Below are 22,299 nucleotides of genomic sequence, written 5' to 3' on the forward strand. Positions count from 1 at the left end.
GAAAGCCAAAGTCAGCAAAACTGATTTATTATAAGTTTACATAGATAGATGGAAAACACAGTTAACTTTTCAAAAAATATTTTTATTGTTGTAAACTGGTAATTTTATTGCCATCTCCTTTGGGAAAGAGAGTCTCAAAATTTAACTTCCCTTGCTGCAAAAGTGATTTTAAAATGTCATATTATTCATTAAGCATTAATTAAAGAACAGCAGGATAATTAGTAGGATCATCAATATTACAAGAAACATTAGATTGCTCCAGAAGGGGGCAACTTAACTAGAAACACTTTAATTTTTCTCAAGTAGTGTAGATGAGAGTCGAGGGGGTGGGTGGAAGACATCCAAAGTGACTCTTGGGAGATATAGATGTTTAGGAACATATTCTTGTGTATTTGTTTTATTAAGGTAAAGCAATAGGACTCACTTGAGCCCAGTAGTCCCCACCAGAGATTTCCCTGTGATAGGTATCCAGTTTCTCAGAGGAGGGAAGTGATCAGTCACTGGTCCCGTGTAGCTTGGATTAACGTCTCAGAGGAGATTTGAAATCACTGAATATCCTCTGCAAATCTTATCCCGGAGGCCTGTGTTCAGAAACAGCCGCCCTATTTAAAAGTTAGCCATCGCCTAGGGTTTTCTATGAGGATTTTATCAACGGCCCTCTGAGCTACTCCCCTAAGGAGCATCTTAGGAACAATGTTGGTGAGAATATGTGAGTAGCCATGACCTCCGTACTTCATCAGTCGGTGCTTCGTGTGTATGTCATGTGCCATGAGAATCCGATCTTCGTAGCCCTCATCCACCAGGAAGCGGACCCTAGGAAAAATACACTAACTCGTAACAGGTCATCAGACTCACATTTTAGACGATAACCCTTCACTCCGGAACACACTGTGCTTGTAAAGATTCTGCCTTTCGCTGCGGCATATGGACCAGGAGATTCTAAATGAGCGCTGTGTGGCAAAGATGCAGGTGTTACTTCACGTCAATATGAATGAGATCCTTATTCTGAGCACACAGCCATTTCTACCCGATGATATTTCTGACAGTGTCTGGCAATGCTGCACTGAAGAGAGCTTACAGGGGTCAGACCGTTTGAATGAATGGCCACAATAGCAGTTCATTGAATAATTTTATATTCAGCCCTCCTCCCTAAAATGCTTGTCTTAGTCTCAATTCTGAAATACCATTCTCTCTCTCCCCTTTTAAAGTCAGTGGGCGTTTGTGATTAAAATATAGAAACAAAAGGATTCTTCATGTGAATAAAATCCTGGGAGTAAGATCAGCTGATTGTCAAGTGCAAGGCCCATGCCATGTGGTTGTGCAGTCAATGAAGACAGGCTGGCGAAGTTCTCTGTATTCGAGCCATCTGGTCCTCTGAACACAGGAATTCTGACTTAGTGGTAGTCTCTGAGCATTAGAGGGAACTGACCATAAATTTTTTAGTCTACCTTCCTTGTCAACAGGACTGCTAAAATAACAAGCTGCTCCTTTAAATCCATAGTCGGTTGACTAAAAGACAGCTCCCTGACTGTAAAAAATAAATTGAAAAAAAAAAAAGTAATCCTCTTTTCCTAGTTAAGAGCTGTAATCTGCAGCATGAGTCACCTCCTGACAGCCACCATCTGTACGTGTCTGCACTCTGGGCAGTGTCTGTCCCTGACCGCTTTGGGCCTTTGATGTCAGAGGTACAACTTGTGAATGATGGCTTTTCTCTGGGATTTTGTACAGTCTTGTGAGGATCGACTATCAAACGGATGTAGGTAGGTGGATCACACTCTTTCTCTGGGGCTTGACTGAAAACTCTTGCTTTGATAGATAGATAGGATCATTTCTTGGTTTTCTCGGGCATGAGTCCTGTCTAATAACTACTGTGGAACTCAAGGGACACTACAAACACAAATCCATGGCACAAAAGCCTGCCCTCTGAGAACCTTTAAACTAAGTTACAATTGAATACTAGACCTCTCTGAAGGTCAAAGGAATGTAAGCACCATAGCGAAGAGCCAGTCTGGGTACTCGGGGAAGAAACCAGCATTCAGCAGGCACACATGGATGCCACGTCTGTCTTACCGCAGCATGGCACCCATAATCTCAATTATGCCACTAATGCTATTTGGCTTGCTAAAATTGGTCCTGAAGTCCTGATCTGCAGTTACTTTTTGAAAAACCTGTAGTTCCGGGGGGATTAGTTAAGATCATTTGTATGATCATTTATCATACAAAGGGAGACGTTTGATAGAATACATGTGCAATGCGGAGCCCAGGATGATACTGATCAGAATGGAATGTCACAGTAAGGGGAGCTTTTTGGGTGCACTTGCTGCCTGATTGATTTTCCTGAGCAGTTCTCAGGGTTGTACATATTTCCTTATTATCTGAGAACTGTATCTCCTGTTGCAGGTGTAGCTCCGAAAAGCAGGTAGAGCTTAGGCCTAATGCATCACAGGCTCTGGGCTCAGTCCCCAGCACTGCCTAAAAGGATGTGGTGGAAGCACACAGGTCTGTAATGGAATCCCACCCAGAGGCTGACGTTGGGGGAGCTGGAGTGAGACTTCAGGATTACCGGGCCTCAGGCCACATCAGGGTTGCCCACCTGACCTGTTTCAAATTTCGTTTCCCCAAAACAAGAAAAGAAAAGCTGGGTCATTCCTCCTCAAGCTGAGGCTGTGGCTCAGCAGTAGAGTCATTGCTTCTCTGAGAATATTGATGTGTCATTACTACGACGACATACCTACAGAAAAATTCCTACAGCATACCTTTATCCCACCTTGAAACACAAGGCTCTTATTGGAAAGTTATAAGAGAGAATAATAGATAGATTAAATGCATCTAATTAAAAATGAGAACCATACAAAATTGTAACACCACCCCAGAAAAGGAGAAGAGAAACTTGAAGAAACTTCTCTCCCTATTTTGGTTAAACTATGAATAAATTCATTTTCGGGGGCAGGGAGGGGAGAAAACTCGTAGGAAGCACAATGCAGACAATGCGCCAGAGCTGTGTTATCTCATGGGCATGATAATGTTCTGGTTCCAGAAACACAATCATGCCGATCAGGAGCGGAATGCGCCTGGACGTGCCTACCCTGAGCTTCAACTCCGTTGGTACAGCACCGTGCAGAAGAACAGGCATTACAAAGAAGCTGCCAGAAGGGAGGAACTGCTACAGATGAGAAGACAAAAAAAAATCACAGCAATTATAGCAATACAAATGAGTTCATGTTTTGCAAACAAATATTAGAGAGAGACTACGAAGTGTGAAAAGGCAGAGATATAATAAGATTTGAGAAATGGAGCAGAAGATTGAAAACAGGTGTTAGACACAGAATTTCTGGTTCTGAGAACCAGAGGTAGGCAGAAGCGCGTGTCGACATTCCTGCACTTGGGGAGCTCCAGACTCCCCCAGCTGGGAAAAGACTGTCCATGAACGAACGACACAAAGCAGGTGCTCAGCTCATGGGGACAGTGCAGGTTGGGGATGCACACAACCCCAAAGGTTACTCAGTTATCATCACGAGCTGCGTAGACTGAACAAATGCACAGTATTAATTTAAGAACAAATAAGCAAGAAATACACAAGCATACATATAGCGTATACAGATATTTTTACAGGCTCACATATACACATTAGTAAATGTTTAATACATAAAGAATGCTTACACTGGCACGATAAGAGATAACCAAAATTAAATTTTTTGTTCTTGAATTAATAGTCCAACATAGTTAAGAAGAATTAATTGGAAAGTCAGTCATTATCACATCCCCCTTATCACCCCTCCCTTCTTGTTCCAGAAGGCCTGGGAACCTCACAGAAGTCACAGTGATGCAAAGACACACACCATTGGCCGAAGAGCTTTAGAAAGAAAAGTCAGACCCAGAGTGGAAACCTCTCATTCCAAACTGAGTTTAAAATATATTGACATTCATCATAAAAGAGTTATTGAAGATCTATTTGAAAAAGAATTTGTGTGTGTGTGTGTGTGTGTGTGTGTGTGTGTGTGTGTGTGTGTGTAAGCACACTATGTGCATTCAGGTGCCTGTGGAGGCCAAAACCAGGTATCAGATTCCCTGGAACTATAGTTATAGGTGGTTGTAAGTCCCTGAAATGGGTGCTGGGAACCAAACTCCATCCCCATGAGACAGAAGCACTGTTAATTGCTGCGTCATCTCGCTAGCCCCATGTTTTGTTTTGTTTTGTCTTGTCTTGAAATAATGCTGCATAAGAATGAAGATCACATAAGAAAACACGTGGTATGGTAGCCTGCTTGTAATGCCAGCCATGGCTTGTGGAGTCAGGGGATCCCTGGAGCATGCTGGCTAGCTAGACTAGCTGAATCAGCAAACTTTGGGATCAGCAAGGGACTTGTTTCAGAATATAGGGCAGAGAGCCATGAGGAAGACACTTGCCATTAACGTCTGACTGCCACATACTCATGCATATATGTTCATGTGCACCCTGTGCCTCAAAGATGCATGCATATAACACAGGCATACAGAAAAAGGAACAAAAAGAGGCAACAAATTTGTTTGCCAAAGAACTAATTGAGTATAAAAACGGAAATGATAGTTTCGTTGGTGCAGTTGGAGGAAGTACTTGACTCACTTAGAGTAGTCTGCATGGTACACAACTAACGTAACCACATCAGCTAGCTGTCTCTACCAATGATACTGAAATGGAAGCATATTTTACTGTTCCTGGGATCACTGTAGGCAAATGCCAATATACAGCAGTCTAGGACCACTTCATGTGAGGGAGCGATCTTCAGCTTGTTTGGAATGAACATGGGCTTGGGATATCCTCTTCAGCCCCACTGTGTACATGTTCCACTGCTGATATCTGGCTCAGCTTATGGACATTATTTCTCAGTTTTAGTTTTGCTCATTCCCATTCCAGCAGCTTTCTACTCAAAACCCATTCTTTGGTCCTTGTTATCACAGGACCCCTCTCTCTGAAATCTTAGTCTTCAGCTTCCCATGTTGGCCCCTCATCCTCCTGGTAGTGTCTCCACTCACCTGCCCTACTGCATGCACTTACCCACTTCTTCAAAGTCGATAGCTTAACTTTTCTGTTACGTTATTTCTAAATATGTACACACTTCTTCATATCTTACCTCTAGCTTTGACTCCCTGCCCTTTGTTTTTCAACCGTTCCCCTGCTATCAACTGCAGCCTTCAAACAAACAAACAAACAAACAAACAAAAACCCAATCCTAGATTTCTTTATATGTGCACATTTAATGCTTCTACCCACAGTGATCCACTAACACTATTACCAATATCAAAAACCTCCTTTGGGAAAGCAATCAGCAAACCATGAGCACTTGTGCCAACACACAGTCATGCAGCCATGATTTCCAGGATTGAATGGGTCTCAGAACATGCATCCAACCCAGCACCCATTTCTACTCTTCCCTATGCTCCAAAAGGCCCTGCCTTTAATCTACCCCTTCTTTCTCAGGAGAAAAATCATGTCTGCCTCCCACCAAGACTGGAGAGCACAAAGGTATTTGGCTTCAGTTCTGGATATTCTTGCTAAGACACTTATCAACATTATTGTTTGTGTCCTGCTTTTCCAACACAAAGGAGAAATGCTCTCTTAAATCATGTTCACCCCACTCCCCAAATTCCACTTATTTGCCTCCTTAGGCACCTGACTCTACATTTCTTCTCTTCCCAGACATGTTTGTGTGAATATTCACTGAATATTTCCATAAGCAGTACCAGGCATGCATATAAAAACTCTGTGTGCCGCATTGTATGTTAACTGTGTATTAATCTCTTGGAATTACCATTCTTTCTTGGACATTTTCTTTCTGTCTCTGTCCCTCCCAACTTCTGATCTTAGCTTCATAAAGTGCTCAGTTTTGGAAAATGTTTCCATGGCCCACCTCTTGTCTTCCAGCACTGATCCACCTTCCTGTTTCTCTCTTCTACTGCAGTTTTGCAAAGAGTAGCTTCACGTTCCCTGCGTGCTTCCTAAGCATCTACTCATTTCTCAAACCTTCTACTGAGACTACATTTCCTGACCATCAGAGTCTCCTAATTTGCAATCCAGTTGTTATCCTTCAGCCTTGATCCTTCTTGATATCTGCTGCTTATTGTAGGTGTCCAAGCTTTTGGCTTAAGCCTGTCTTCTCACTGAGATCCATTACATTTCCCCTGGTGGTATCAGCTTGAAAACATGTCTTCCTACCTGTCCCTAAGATGCTATTACCAATTCCATCCATTCAGTACTTGTGCCCACAGGTCTCTTTCTTCTCTCCATGATCTTACATTTTCCCAAGATTTGAACAATTGATTATGCCTACTTTTATATCTCAGTCCAGATCCCAGCTCTGAGCTTCACACTCTGATATTAGTTATTATTTTAGGAATAACAATACTAAGATACTCCCAAAGTAAAGTCTTCTTTGTCAATCTCAGACATATTTCTCCTTTCTGACTCCCTATCTTGGTTCATTTAATCTTCAATCTTCATGCCACTCTGTGACCAAGACCAAACAACGAAGCCATCTTCAACTCCATCAAAGAATGAATGCTGTCATGGTTTGCTTTATCACACATTAGACAAAGTTGGGACGGTGTGATGCATGGTGTTGACATGTGGCATTTTATCATTTAAGTTGTAATCCCCACCTTAATGGACACATCTAATAAAGCATTTACAATGAGAGTTGCAGAAAATCTTGGCTTGAGGGAGATCAACCTGAGGAAGGAAGAACTGATTCCACTACGGGTAAGAGGGGAAATGGCTTTCGTTCTCTCTTTGTCATGGCAAAGGTAGGTCATTGCCTGTCCCTTGTCAGCTGTCCATCTGCACTGAGCTTCTAAGGCTCTGATAGCTTTAGCCCACTTACTATGACTCATTTTCCTCTTGCAATAATATGTAGAGATTTTCTCCCTGGAACAGCTCAGATAGGTTTTTTCCCTGCCAATGCTGCTTCAGCCTGCTTACCATTTTCCAAATCTTTGTTAATACTCACCCAGATATGACAAGCCCAAAGGACTGGCAGAAGAAAATGTGATGAAGGACTTCAGCATATTTACCTTTTAATTCTTTTGTTATCATTAGGCATGTCGATATCTGGGCTCAACTGGTAATTAAGGAGCTCCGTACCAAAGAGATCATATTCCAAGTAGCAGCCAAGTTCAGCAAAGTCCAGTAGCTCCTTCTTATTAAATATAGACCTAGAGACAATAAGACAGACATATTGCTATTGCTGTTATTAAAAACATATTCTCTACGTGTATTCTCTACATATTATATATTCTCTACATATTATATATAAAAGTATTATATATATAATACTTTAGGGACTGGAAAGATGACTGAGTGGGTATTGCCAAGCCTGATGACCCAAGTTCGGTTCCTAGGATGCTCATGGTGTAATGAAAGAACTGATTCTCACAACGAGCCTTCTGAACTCTGTACCTCATGGATGATCATGCCCACATACATACAAAAAATAAATGTCTTAAAAACCATGACCTTTATTATGTTCAAGTTCAATTAAACTGAGTGCAATTAATTACCAGAAATATGGAAGCATATCTAGAAAATGAAGTTACCTTTCTACAGTCTTTAGGAATTAGTCCTTACATCCATCTTTCTGCTATTAGCCAAGCAGAATTTATAACTCTCCTTCAGAATGGTTTTTAGGATGTGTTCCATATCCTTCCAAAAATCTTTACTAGCCTGTACTGAGCTATGAAAGCTATTAAATGTATTTGGTATCTGTTCTCACCAGACCAGTTAGGTTTGTAAATGCCAGTCTGGCTGAAACAGGAAGCTCTTGCTGCATGGCAGCAGTAGGGTGATTTTCATGAGAAATGACTCCGAAATTAACTCCAAAGCCTATGTGAGGTGAGTGTCATTGCAACTGTTTTGAAAGGGGAAATATCCACAAAAGCAATACATTTAGGGCTGGGGAGATGACTCTGTCTGTGAAGTGCTTGAAGCAGAAGCATGGGGACCTGGGTTCAGATCCCTAGCAACAGAAAAGGCTGAGTGCAGACGCAGTGGATCTGTAGCCCTAGGGCCGGAACAGGGGGTGGGGAATAAGGGGTAGTGGATTAGTAGACTCCAGGATCTCAGTGGCCAGCCTGTCTGAATTGATGAGGCCCAGTCCCAATGGAAAAACAACAACAACAAAAAATCCAAAAACAAAACACATGACTCAAAAAATAAGGCGGAGAGTGACTGAAGATGACACTCAACATCAACCTCTGGCATCAGAGGCACATGTCCATACATGAGCTTACACACATATGTGCCCATATTCATGGACACGTACGACACTCAACATCAACCTCTGGCATCAGAGGCACATGTCCATACATGAGCTTACACACATATGTGCCCATATTCATGGACACGTACGACACTCAACATCAACCTCTGGCATCAGAGGCACATGTCCATGCATGCACTTACACTTACATACTCATATGAACAAGCAATATACCACTAATATAAATATATGTATGTATTCTTAAAATAAAATTTAATATTTATCAATATCTTGTCAGATTAATAGGCATATTAAAAGTCTTTTTATTTTAGGGAACAACCGTTTAAATGAATGGAAAGAAAAAATTAAGATAATACAAACAGGGCAACAAAGGACAGAGCAAAAGATAGCTAAAGAAATTTAGACTATAACCACTAAAAAGGAATAAATTATATTACCCCTGAATAACTCTGTAGACATTCAGTCACATGGAGAAACAGGAAAGAATAAATAGACCCTGCCAGAACACAGTGTGGAAAATAATCTAGGGAGAGAAACTCTGTTAGACATGGCATGAAGGGCTAGAGAGGAAGTGATTGCTTGGGGCCCGAAATTCGCCTGGAGAAGAAACAGAAATGACAGCTGATTCTTACCTTGCAGGGTCTTATGCACACTGATGCTGTCCCACTGTGGCAACCTCAGGAGCCACGGATTAGCGCATGGTTACAAGTCCGTGATTCTGTTACTAAGCATTCAGAAATATTTTCAAAGTTTTTCTCCTAAACAGTGGAGGACTCATTAGGCTTCCATAAACTGTTTGGGGGTCAGGCGTGCCTGCTTCCCATGCTTCCGGGCCATTCTGAGTTATCATGGTATGACTGGCTCCTTTCTCTTTCACCAGTTTAACTCAACTTATAGCTCAGGGTACTGTTTTAGGGGGAGGCTAAGGAGGCTTTCTTTCATGCTTCAAAACCCGAACCGCCACTGTGGTAAGGTCTATTAACACCACTCCTTCTCTATCTTCTCACCATGGAGACAGACTTCTGCTTCCAAACTTACTAAGCTAAAAGGATGTGTTTTTCTGTAGTAAACATATTCTGTTTTTCCCAAAGAACTAAGTTTAGAAACAAAATATACACAATTAAAATAACAGGGAGAAGAAGAGATTAAGATTAGTATTTTCTCTTTTGAGTCAAATTTGAATTGTGGATTACCCAATGTGTGCAGGGGAGCCAGGGAGGCTGGAGACACTGAGAGGTCAGATTAGACTCTTCCTTTCTTCTTTTGGCCCAATGCCCCAAACAAAGTTTTCTACATTTTAAGTAATGTATTAAGGCATACACGTTAGGCAACAACAGAAAATACAGTAGGTATCAAGTCACAGGAAAATCTTTAGTCTTAGTTTCAATTGAAAGAAAAACTAGGGACTGGGTGAGGGTCAAGCTGGTAAAGTGTCTGCTGCTCAAACACGAGAACCTGGGTCTGATTCCCGGCACCACATCAAAAACCAAGCATTGTGGCAGAAGCTGGTAATCTCAGTGCTGAGGAAGGGGATGGAGGCAGATACCTGGAGCTGGCCTTCCAGGCAGCCTGGTCTAACTGGCAAGTCCCAAGTCCTAGTGAGGGACCAGTTTCAAAAAGCAAGGCGAGCAGCCCCTGAGGGCCAGCACCCAGGACTGACTTCTGGCCTCCACATGCATGTACATGCAAACCCACACGTGCACTTCTGGATGTTGTGCTGTTTTGTTATCTCATTTGATGTTTCCCACAATCCATAGGTTCTTGATTTCATTGATGAACTAGAGAATTGATATCAAGGTAATATGCTGAACTCATTTCTAAGTGGGAAGCCACTATTTGCATCATCATCACACCACACAGCTTGCCCCATTACCCTCTCTTAGCTCAATGGAAAACTATGTGGACTGAGTGCAGGTATAGTATAGTCATTTTAAAGCTCGGCACCTGATTCTCCTCCCACACTATCCTGAAACTATGTGTGAAAAAATGGGGACCAATAGGAGTATGTGGGTAAGGAAGGGGAAACTCCAGAAGGACAAGACAAGATTAGCTTGTAGAGTGTTTTACTTCCTAAGTAGGTATATAATTTGATAAGTATAATAGGTAATATTAAGACTTCCCAGTTATTTTAGACAAAATTAATAACGTGATCAAGGGAGGAGAAGGAACAACCTTAGTCATGATGATTGCTTTCATTCTTCACATGAGCCTCGTATTGCCCTATGCTCCTCATAAATGCTAAGGGGAACACAGGCATCTTCTTTCGCCAGGTCAGATGAGATGACTTGTTGATCTACCACAATATTAGCTGACCCCACACCCTTCTTTACTTCCATTCATATCAACTATGTTATGGTTTGGTTCGGAAGCATGCACATCAAAGCCCTACGCGTTAGAGCCTGAGACCCCAGCTCGTGGCACTCTAAACAGGGAGAACCCTAGAGAAGTAGAAGACAGCAGAAGGTCTCCAGGAACTGGGTGAAGCCTTTGAGAGGAGTGTATTTGGTTGTCAGTCCCTTCTTCCATTCTTAGCTTGCTCATGAGTTGAAGATATTTGGTTTGCTAAATTATCCCACCACATTCAGAATTCTAACAGAAGGGTTTCAAGGTAATATATCTTCCAGATCTCAGACTCTACCTCCACAACTATGACCCAAACTCATTCTTTCTTCCTTCCTTCCTTCCTTCCTTCCTTCCTTCCTTCCTTCCTTCCTTCCTTCCTTCCTTCCTTCCTTCCTTCCTTCCTCCCCCTCCCCCTCCTTCTCCTTCTTCTTCTTCCTCTTTCTCTCTCTGTCTGTCTTTCTCTCTTTCCTCCTCTTCCTCTTCTTTTTATTTTATTTTTAAGACAGTGCCTCACTACATAGTTCCGGCTGTCCTAGAACTCACTAGGCAGACCAGTCTTGCTTTGAATACAGAGATTTGCCCGCCTCTGCCTCCTCAGTGCTGGGATTAAAGATTTTCGCCACTACAACTGGCTGGTTCAAATTCTTTACAAGTTGATTCATTCCACGCTGTTGTTCTAGTCTGACTGTCATCATAGAATGGAGCATAAAGAGAATGATAATGGGTTGAGGGACAAGATAAATCCATTAGAAGATGACCCACCAACCTAGTTCTTCTAACCAGGTACCACTTTCTGTCCATCCATCCAGTTGTAAACTCATCATCAGACTATGGATGAAGTTGTTCCCCTGAAGACTCCATTACATTTCAATGGTTTCAGCAGCTGGTGAGCAAGACTTCAACACATGAGCTCTTTGGGAGAACACTTGGTATTTAATAAAATATATATAATATGTATATCTCCATTTTACAGATGGAAAAGGTAAATCTCAGAAGAGATAAATACCCAGAAACACGTGTTATGTTATGAAACACAGACTGGTCTGTGCTCAGGAGGCACCCACGTCTACCAGCCTCATCCATGCTGAGAATACCTGCTCACCAGAGAAGCTCTGTTCAATGCCACTGACTCTTACTCTGTGGAGAAACAGACTTCCTGACATGACATCTAAAAGACTCACCCACCCACAGCTCCTTAAACTTTAACAGGGTCATTTATCTATGTGAGACTGGCACTCATTTGGATGATTTCCAGAGACTGGAGTTGGACTATTGCAGTTTTGTTTACACAAATGATTTTGCTTTCACTCAGAGAAGGGTTGTTCTCAAAGGTCAATATGGGAAAAATGGACTCTATTTGAAGTCTGTCAGGTGAGACTTCCAGCCATCAGTGACTTCAGAGGACAACTTATATAAGTGGAGGTGCTAACCTCAGAGTCCTCTGCCTTCCATATTTCATATCCATGAAGAACTCTATTCTTATCTACTCCAAGAATCCATAGATTTTAAGATAAAGGTTTTATCTATGATATGTAAAGAACTTCTGGTCTTCCAGGATTGCTTCCTGGGAATGGCACTTATCACCAAGCCTGACAACCCGAGTTCCATACCAAGGACCCACGTTGTAGAAATGAGTGGCCCCCACAAATTATCCTCTAACCTACTCACACAGACCATGGTATGCACATGTCTATAAATATGTATACCTACATATATACACACACATATATTTCTGTATATGTAAAATAAAAATTGTTAAAAGAGTTCTTAAATTCAATAGTCAAGATCTTTTGATGAAGGAAATGACTTCTTTGCCATTTATGAAGTATCTCAGGAATCCCAGCATGAAAATCAGACCTAAGTATTTGTTCTCGCCACTCCTATGATATAATTTCATATGCTGTATACTTTAAACTTTTGCTCTTCAGCTAGTAGATTGATACTATAAGTTACAAAATAACATATCTATAGAAGGGACACACATTAACTTAATGAAAATATATATTAAATAAAGAATGTATTGTCATCCTCCTAGGAGGTGGCATCTGGAGTGATCTCTTTTCATTTCCAGAACATACTTACAGTTTACCTAGCGTTTCAAGGCTGGAGTCAACATGCATGTGAACACTGATTTTCTTATTCTTTCTGTTCCCTCTGTATTCTAGTATCTGTCATGTCCTGAGGGATTTAATATAATGTCAAAATATACCCTGCATGGAGGTAGGGATGTCTGCATAAAATGACAATTTGGACAAGGTTTTGGGCCTTTGTGTAGAAGAGCTAAGAGTCAGAGGAAAGGTTGTGATTCATGGGTGCCACAAAGAAGGCAGCAGCACCTGCTCTTTGTCTGGAGGCTCCCGGGTCACAGAACTCCCAAGCACACTGTCATTTCATGGTCCAGTTATGTCCTGTGAATTAACTTAGCAGACATTTACTGTCACCTGTTTTGTTATCTTTTATACTGGGAATGCAAATAGGAATAAAAACCTTCAGTCCTCCAATGTAACAAAGTGAGTGGAAGAAGACAGATGTTTTAAAGTAATAATTATAATTAAACGTTCCAGAGTTTTTGTAGTGCAAATAAATACAAGATATCATGAAAGAATAGTGAAAGAAGGGATTCATTTGAGTCTTGAAGTATCTCATTTACATAAAGTTAGGTGGGATTCAGGTGTTGCATAAGAGGTGCTCATCCAGAGGAACACCTGTTGAGAGTTAAGAAGGAGCCTATTGCTCTTGAATATAAGGCAATAACTTATCAGAGATGAAGTTCACGAGAGAGGAAACATCTATCCATTCATCCACTCACCCACCCATTCATCCATCCAACCACTCATCCATTCTCTTATCCATCCATCCATCCATCCATCCATCCATCCATCCATCCATCCATCCGTCCATCCATCCAACTATCCATCTCTCCATGTGCCCAGTAGAGCATCCATTCATCTCTCTAATTAGTAAGATATTGTTGGCCTTCTATTAGCATAACCCATGAGCTGGAAAACAAAAGACAAATGGCACATAGTCCTGTCCTTCAGAAAAATTAGTATCTACTAAGGAAAAAAGACACCTAAACAGAATTAGCAAGTATCATGATAACAGTACTTCTAAGAATGAGGTTAGCAAATAGAGAAAGGCAAAAAGGCATCTTGAATGGTTCAGGAAAAACTTTGGTGAGTTGCAAGTTGATGGAACACTCTTCCAAACAGACACAAGAAATATAATAATATTACAGTAGAGTGTCACATTTGTATGAGAGCTTGGAGGCACAGGACACTTGAAACAGTTTCTTGAGAATTATGGGAGATCGGGTAGAGCATGAAGTGGGCATCAAAGTATTTAGACCAAAGTGTTTGGATTTTGTATCTAAGCAGAAGGGTACTAGCTGAAGGGTTTGAAGTCAGAGGAAGGATTATACTGAGGGATGTATTTGGGAAGATGTGTCTAGTTGATTCTAGAGACCAGATTCTGCAGGAAGGTCAAGGAATTGAGTCCTTTTGGGGAGACTCACAGTAGTTCATTCAGGTGACAAATGAAGACCTGGATTCAGGCAATAAGAGTAGAGTGGATAGGAAAAGCTGTGTTTGCAGATCTCTGTGAGGCGGGTACATGGTAGTATGGCTGGACTTCAAAGAGAGAAAGTCTTGGTGTGAATAGCACTGCAACCGGTGAGAATAAGGAGAGCAGCAAGCTGCTGAGGTGAACCATGAGGGCCCGTCAGTACAGTGACAGGGATGGGGGATGAACTTGGGGCAACTAATTAGCTGAAGTAAGTGATTTCAAGAATATGGGAGGAGCAGGTTCCGAAGCACACCATGAACTGAATATATAATTACGACACATGAAAATGTCATTACTGAAGTAGGAAACCGAAGCATGGATCCTGCAAAGGAAGCATAGACAAGCCTGGTCGTCCAGTACCTGGGTCCAGTGTTCTCCTCTTCTGCTGTGCGTAAGTCAGCAGGCATTTAGGTCTATGGACTCCCAAGGCTAGAGGCTGGGAACTGTGGAGAGAGAGCTCTGTCTCACTCACAGAGCCAGCACAGGAGGAAGTACAGACTGCATTTCCTACAAAGTCGTATACTCTTGATCAAGTGAAATTTTAAAAGTTGGTGCATACATGCAAACATAGACATTCATACATGCAACTACTTTAGTAAAAACTGAATTTTGATAAATGCCCACTATAAAAACTAAATACTAAAAAAGTAATTTATTTATTCCCCTGATCCCTTGAATTTTTCACTTTAAAGTCAAGGAATATTTGCACAGATAGAGTACGTGGAATGTTTAATTATGTAACAAAAATTTCAATAACTACTTTAAATTACTAAACTCAACTAGAATTCTTCATTTAATAACCTAAAATGTATTTTAACAACTTTGATGATATTTTACACAAATATATAACTCATTATAATCCAATGACAATAATCCACTAATTAATACTGAAGTCAGGCCTGGTGGCTCATGTCTATAATTCCAGAACCCTGAAGGCTAAGGCAGGAGGTTCAGGATTTCAAGGCTACTCTGGGATACGCTGTTGATTTCAGGTTAACTCGGGTGGGTTACAGCATGAGACCTGTCTCAAGAAATGGAAATAATTACCAAATACTCTCCTTATGTATGCTCTACACTGCTCACGCCAGCCTCAATCTTTTCAATAAAAAGATTGAAAAAAATCCCTCTAATTTCGGACAAGGTTCTGGGTATTGAACCAAGGGCCTCACATGTGGTCTGCATTCTACTTTTGTAACCATGGGGATGGAAGATACTAGTTAATGAATTTTAATTAATTAAAAGTAAATGTCAAAAATATGAGGAGTAAATATTGCCACCAGATCTTAAGACAATTTTGTATTTCAGTTCAATGTTTACCAAGAATTTGAGTTTCAGTCAAGTTTATCATTTAGCATGGCACATTATTAGAATAGTATATTTCTCATGACTGTATTTGAGGTGTTTAAAATATCAATGTACATATCTTGTAAGATTCTTTTTGACATCTTTTTATGGGCCAGTATTTCAATGTTAGTGATTAACTGGGAATAAAAGCTAAGAAGGAAATAATTTCAACTGCCATTTTTCTACATTTTGATAAACATCTTCCACACTTGCCAGTTCTGGCTGGGCAAGTCCCTGTTTGATGACATCATAGGTAGTCACACTTTAAATATTATGACTTAAGGTTTCAGTAAAAGGATCAGAGGGCACAAGGAAGAAAAACACTTGTTTAAATTAGACTAAAACCAGAAGGTGGCTCTGAATTGCAAAGTGTAATTAAACCTTTATTTGAAAAGGCACTTCACAGTTTATACAGCCCAGGAAGGCACTTCACAGTTTATACACCCCAGGAAGGACTTTTCGCCATGAACTCGCAGCTGCCACGCAGCACTAAAGAGGCGACACTTCTCACGCTCGCCAGTCCACGGTTCAGGGGATGACAGTGTTGAGGACAGCGAAGATAAATCTCACAGACACGACAATCCTATTTGTTAAAATGTCACCTTTCATGTGAATGGTGTCAGCGTCATGACAAATTGCTTCAGGAAAAAAAAATGAATAGTGCAAGGTTTGGGTGGGTAGAACGGTCCGGGAAGAACATATGACTGGGGCAGCCTTTCGCCATGATACCAGCAGTTCCACAAACAGCAATTTGGGGTACATGAAAATATCAAATACCATTATAGCATAATTGCATTTTATTGGACAGTATCTGTACATAGAAGTTAAGTTGTCTTTCAGTTTGTGAGAGGCTTGGCTGGATTTCTTCTTTCCATCTCTGTTTCTATCTTTTAAGTAGGCTCCATCTTACAAGGAAACCCATGGTAAGCAATAATAGAAGGACAGTTACAAGGCACTTTACGGGCTAAAAATATGTTTCTTGGTTGGGGAGAAGGTCAGTGGGAAAGAGTACTTGCTGTGTGAGCAAGAGGGCCCGAGTTCAAATCCCCAGAACCAATGTAAAAGCGAGGTGTGACAACACATCTCTATCTCTAATGCTGTGGGAGCTAGAGACGAGAGACTTGCTAAGATTTACTGGCCACCAGCCTAGCGGCAGGTTGAGTGAAAGACCCTGTCTCAAGAAGTACCTGATGTCTTCCTCAGGCCTCCATGTGCACATGGCATGTGCACATACATAAATGTTTTTCTTTAACCCCTTTGAACAAGCAAATTTGGAGGCTTAAAAAAACTTTTTGAAAGTCACAGCAAGCAAACGAAACATGAAACCAGGGAGCCCAACTTCATCTCTTCTCTCTAGTTCCCATCTGTGCTGCATGAATGAAAGAATCACTGTCGCCAATGTCATCACTTAACTTTCACTTAAAATATATTCAAGGTTTGCATCAGTAAGGACTCTATTAAAATGTATATTTTATATGAAATGCATTACCAGAATCCACATGTACACAAAAGCAACAAAGATGCCATGTTAAAAAGTACCTAGGTTATCATATATGTAATATACGTACACATACTACACAGTGAATCTTCTATTGTAATGAAAATAGAGGCCATGCCAGTGAGCATTAGTCATTGTAGGAAAGAAAGAGTTATTCATAAATATTTTCTATTAGGAGTTCTCACTTGCTCCTCCTTTGTTGCCTGCACCAGTTTCTTTAATTTCTCACTCTGGTTGGATCTCAGCCAAATAGACTTAACATTGTTTTTCCTGTATATTAAATTCATGTGCTGCACATGCTACAAAATGCACCCTCATCGTCGTAATGCATTTTGTATGTCATGTCTGCAATGCATGTGCATGCATCCTCCTAACTATAAACTGTTAAGAAATGGAGATGTATTTACAAGGCCTTAGAACACTGCACACCACTGTAGGTGCACAACGCTCCAATTACTCTTCTTTAAGAATGCTACTGTACTATTTAGCAATACAAAGATGCTTTGTTCAATTCCTATTTGCCAGACATTTGCTTGGAACTGGTTCTCAATGATTTCAAATTAATTCATTAGAATTTGTAGGAATTAAAAGTGTACAGCTTCAAGGATCCTGCCGAATTTTTTTTTGTGCCTTTTCAAAGGAAATCTTAAGGTGAAAAGTCACCATAATTATAATTCAATAATCACTTTGACAGCACTGCAGCCTAATGTTTGATATATACATATGGTAATCAGTCACTCAAATATTTGTTGTATGAATGAAGTGATATTCCACTCCTTTCATTTAATTAGCAGCATGGGAAAAAAGTGTCAGATTTGTATCCTTCCAAGAGTTCAGCCAATTTGGCATGCATGATCAAAGGCAAAGAGAACGAAATGTTTTTGGAGCACTCCTGAGTTTTCCCTTCTGGTCTTTCAGATACCCTTGGGTCAAATTCCTTTCCCTTCCCCAGGGAGCAGTTTTCCAAGAGAGTGATGTGCTATCTTCCTACACTTAATTATCCAGCCCCTAATCAGACCCTGGACATCCATCAAATCTCTCTGGCTTGTTAAATAGATATCCAGGATGAGAAAAGATTTCGACACAGCACCTGTCTGTTGGCCTCCAGGAGGCTCAAAATTTGAATTGGCAAATAGTTCCCAAGTATTTGTTATTTGGACGATGTTTTTTTATTTTTTCCCCATTGAGCTCTCACTGGTCAAGAAATAATTCTGTTGTATATGCATGGCTACAACTACTCTAATAGGGCATCGACAGTAAATTCTGTTTGAACAGGTTTGACAAAAAGAACTGTGGGGGGCATTCTTGAAAGCACACATAGCCCATATTAGATCTGCCCCAAGGTGGTGCTGCTGATAGGTTCTACCTGGAAGTGTGGCTAGAGTTTCTGCAGGTGGTAAAATTATTATTAAATGTTTAATGGTTCAAAGAAATCCCCATTAAAATCCCAAACAAGAGCACAGGGATACTGCTATTCTCTAATACACGTTGACTTTGGGTAGCCACTGTCAAGGACGGCCCCCTTTGATGTCCGTAAGGGTTAAATTCATAGCATTCAAACTGCTCGTCCACGGACTCATGTGCCTTAGGGAAACAGATGGTTAGGGGAGAGCTTGGAACATGGCCGATTTCTTTTTATCAAGTTGTTGCCTGTTAATGACCTTAGGCTGATAACCAATGGTCACATGGTAACAGTGTGGCTTGGAGGTCTTCAAGGAGATGGTCATCTATTAACTCTTTCTTTTAAGCATTTCAATGACCCCCTTTGGATAACCATGAGAAGAGTTCTTATTGTTGCAGTGGTGTGTGTGTGTGTGTGTGTGTGTGTGTGTGTGTGTGTGTGTGTGCGTGTGCGTGTGCGCACACGCTTCTCTGGCTGCCTATCTTGGGTAAATCCTCATGCAGATTTCATAAAGCTTCAGGAATATTTCACTGCTTCCATAGTTTTGCAAGCACACTAAAATATTTCATGTTTGTGCTCTCCCAAATGAAATCTACATTTGAAGGGAAAACCTAAAGTAATTTTGCATGTAGTCAAGGCTGAAGATCACCCTGCTCAGTTCCAAACCCCTGTGTTCCTAAGTGAGGTAAAAGACACAGCGGCTACCCCAAGCTACCCCTTCCCAAACTTAACAGAGCACAGCTTTAGAACCTTCTCTATACTATGCCCAGAAACACGGTGGGAGAATGAAATGGCATTATGTTTGCTCTGGGAAGCTTTAGAGGCTGTGTTTTAGGGAACGCTCTCCTTTTTATGTCTTCCACATTGTGTCCAGCTCTTTTGTGAGCTGTCCCCATTACAAAGAGCTGAAGTCCCCGCTCTGCCAGCACAGATCAGACTGTACGTACTGCCCAGCAGAGCTCAGCCAGCCTGTGGAAGCTGACCTAGCAAACTCCAGCCTGGCAACGGGTCTGCTGTGAGCAGTCACTTCAAATAGCCACCGCTTCCTGCATCTGCCTCCTGACTTTTTTCTGTTGCTTTATTTGGTTTGTTTTCAAAAGCCATTTTCTCTGGTTGCTTCCCCATAGAAATATTCCTATGTATTTCTTTCTCTTACACTAGACTCTCAAATGAGTCATACCATGGGCGCAGAGTGGGTGACTGCTCGAGCAATTGTCTCAGGATGTGCCTGTTGCTTGGGGCTTGTGCGGTGTCAGGTCAACAATTCCATTCAGTCATGAGCCATCCAAGAGGAAAGTAATGAACTTGTAGCCAATGGAAATCAGTTCATACATCTTTATCATTATATATATATATATATATGTATGTAAAATTATCATTATATATATGTTTTATGCTAGTAAAAAACATAGTCCAACTACTAGAAAATAAATACTAGTAGCTTTTAATATTGTTTGATTTTTTACAAACCAGGAAATATTATTATACTAGTTCAGGTTTATTTTGCCATTTACAACGAAAACTTATTCCCTATATGTTCCCAGCATAATTTTTCTAACTTAATGTCTAACTGTGAATAAAGAAAGAAGGTAAGATCCTGCTTTAAGGAGAATCTTGATCTAGTTTCAAGCAGTGTGACACACTAAACGTTCACAGAAAACCTTTCCAACAGAGTCTATGTAAAACACTGAAAAGAACTGAACAGAAAAAAAGCTTCATGTTTTTAAATGCCTGGTTGGGGCTGCAGCAAAGCTAGGACTTGTTCAGGGGCAGAAACAACAAGGGAAGTGAGAAAATGAGCAGCAAGGCTGGGCAATGCAAGCACTGTATGGCAGACTTGGGGAACTGGGGGAGCCAGGGCTTGGGACTGAACTGGCAGCAAGATCAGTCTGGAGATGCAGGGAAAGCTGCCCCAACACCAGAAACAAGATCCATACCCCACCAGGAAAAGGGAGTTGGGAGAAACCTTGAGGTAAAGAGTTCTCAGGAGTCAGTGCTTGTCTTCAACTCAGCCGATGTGTGGGAAAAGATGGGAGAGAAATCCTGAGACTCTAGAGCCACAACTGTTGGAAGGGTGAGAACTCACAGTGGCTGTGCGATGCTCGACAGGTTCTCCTGTCAGAAATGTGCACCATCATAAAATGCTGTGTGTGTTTCCATTCATTGGAAGTATTTGGCATTCAGATTCATGGGGAGGGAAAGTAGAATGGGGGAGAAAGTGTCCTGAACAGCACTGAATGGAACGCTTCAAATATTTAAGATGATAAATTTTATGCTCCATGTATTTTATCATAATAAATAAGAGGAGACATTTTTAAATTTAATTTAAAGTCGACAACGACACCTAACTCCCTGCCAGAAACAATCAAAACAAACAAACAACAACAACAAAAGCAAACAAACCTCAGCAAAATCAAAAAAGAAGGGCCAAGAATGGAGTGCGTACCTGCAGCCTAATGTTTGGAAGGTCAAGGTGGGAAGGTCTGGATTTAACTTAGCCTAGCTACACATTAAGACTCTGCCTCAAAAATAGGTAAATAAATAACCCGCTTAAAGAAGAGGAAAGATAATTCACCTGTCATATTAATTTTCCAGGAGTGTGGGATATGCTCACGTAAAACATTTTATTTTAGGACACACGGAAGCACTTCCTATGCAGGACCCTTCTACAAACTACACCAATGAAAAAGACAATAAACTGTGTTAATCAATTATGAGAGAGGTATTGCAGGCTTAATTTTTTTCTGAGACAGTATCTCACTGCATAGCATTGGCCGGCCTGAAACTTGTTATGTAGACCAGGCTGGCCATGAACCATGGAGATACACCTACCTCTGATAAGACTGAAGGCACACACCATAATACCTGACCTTCTTCTTATTATTTTTTAATAAGAACAAACTGAAAATGTGTTGAAGGAAATAAAAGTTCTTAAATTTAACAACACAGATTTGAAAAGTAATGAAGTGGATTTTAATAAGAAAACTTTATGTTAATATTGTAAGGAAAATGCACAAAAGGCGATGAATTCTTCTGGGAAGACCACAGTGAAGAGCTAAAACTGAAGAAATTACAGTTCAGAGAGAGAAGTGGAGGAACAATGAGAGAGAAAGAGAGAGAGAGAGAGAGAGAGAGAGAGAGAGAGAGAGAGAGAAGGAGGACAGGTGTGAAGGTCCTGTTGGAACTGGGTTGGAACTTAGGCTATGAACAATAAGCAATATTTGGAGAGACAATGTGTGGAGCTTCTCAGGAGTAGTGGAAGATACATCTTTTTTTTTTTTTTTACCAGGAATATCAATGACTTTTAAGTACACAATAAGAAAAGACACAGTGAAACAGAGTAGTGGTGGTGTGCACTTTAAATCCTGCACTTGGGAGACAGAGGCAGGTGAATTTCTGAGTTTGAAGACAGCTTGGGTTGTCTAATTCCAGGGCAGCCAGGACGACACAGAGAAACCTGGTCTCAAAAAACCCAAAGCCAAATCAAACAAACAAGCAAAAACCACAATGAGTCAGGTCATAGAAAAAATGCAGAATAATGAAAACAACGGCTGTAAAAGATTTCAGCAAATAAGCAAAGGAACAAACAAACAAAAAAGAAAGCATTTTAAAGGAAGAACACCTTGTTTCAGCTGGTTGTCAATAAAAGTGCACGGTGGTTGAAAATGGGTGATCACTGTGGGCTTAGGAAAGTAACTTGCAAACAGAGTATTGGAAATGATTGATTCTATCCTAGTATCCATAACACACAAATACACACACAAAAACAGAATAAGGCTCTTTTTAGACAAACAAAAGCTAAACATTATAACACAGACATTTACTGAAGGAATTAAAAATAATGTTCTTGGAAGTAGGTGTTGGAGTGGGAGTGATGGATGGGTGTGATCAAGATT

The 22,299-nt window shown here is 40.8% G+C and overlaps 1 protein-coding gene across 2 annotated transcripts in view; it reads right to left on the reverse strand.

Annotated features, from left to right (window-relative positions):
* Nucleotides 1-11: 11 nt before the first annotated feature.
* The window catches only part of Pter (phosphotriesterase related), a 61,735-nt gene continuing 39,447 nt past the window's right edge, over nucleotides 12-22,299 (reverse strand). For both annotated transcript variants that reach the window (XM_048460886.3, XM_048460887.3), the window contains exons 4-5: nucleotides 7,048-7,188; nucleotides 12-813 (exon numbers count right to left, since the gene is read on the reverse strand). In XM_048460886.3, coding sequence (XP_048316843.1) covers nucleotides 603-813; nucleotides 7,048-7,188 — 352 coding nt within the window. In that variant the 3' untranslated portion in view covers nucleotides 12-602. The remainder of the gene's footprint in view (nucleotides 814-7,047; nucleotides 7,189-22,299) is intronic.

Source organism: Myodes glareolus, chromosome 14 (genome assembly GCF_982192425.1).
Source record: "Myodes glareolus chromosome 14, mMyoGla1.1, whole genome shotgun sequence".
Taxonomy (NCBI): Eukaryota; Metazoa; Chordata; class Mammalia; order Rodentia; family Cricetidae; genus Myodes; species Myodes glareolus.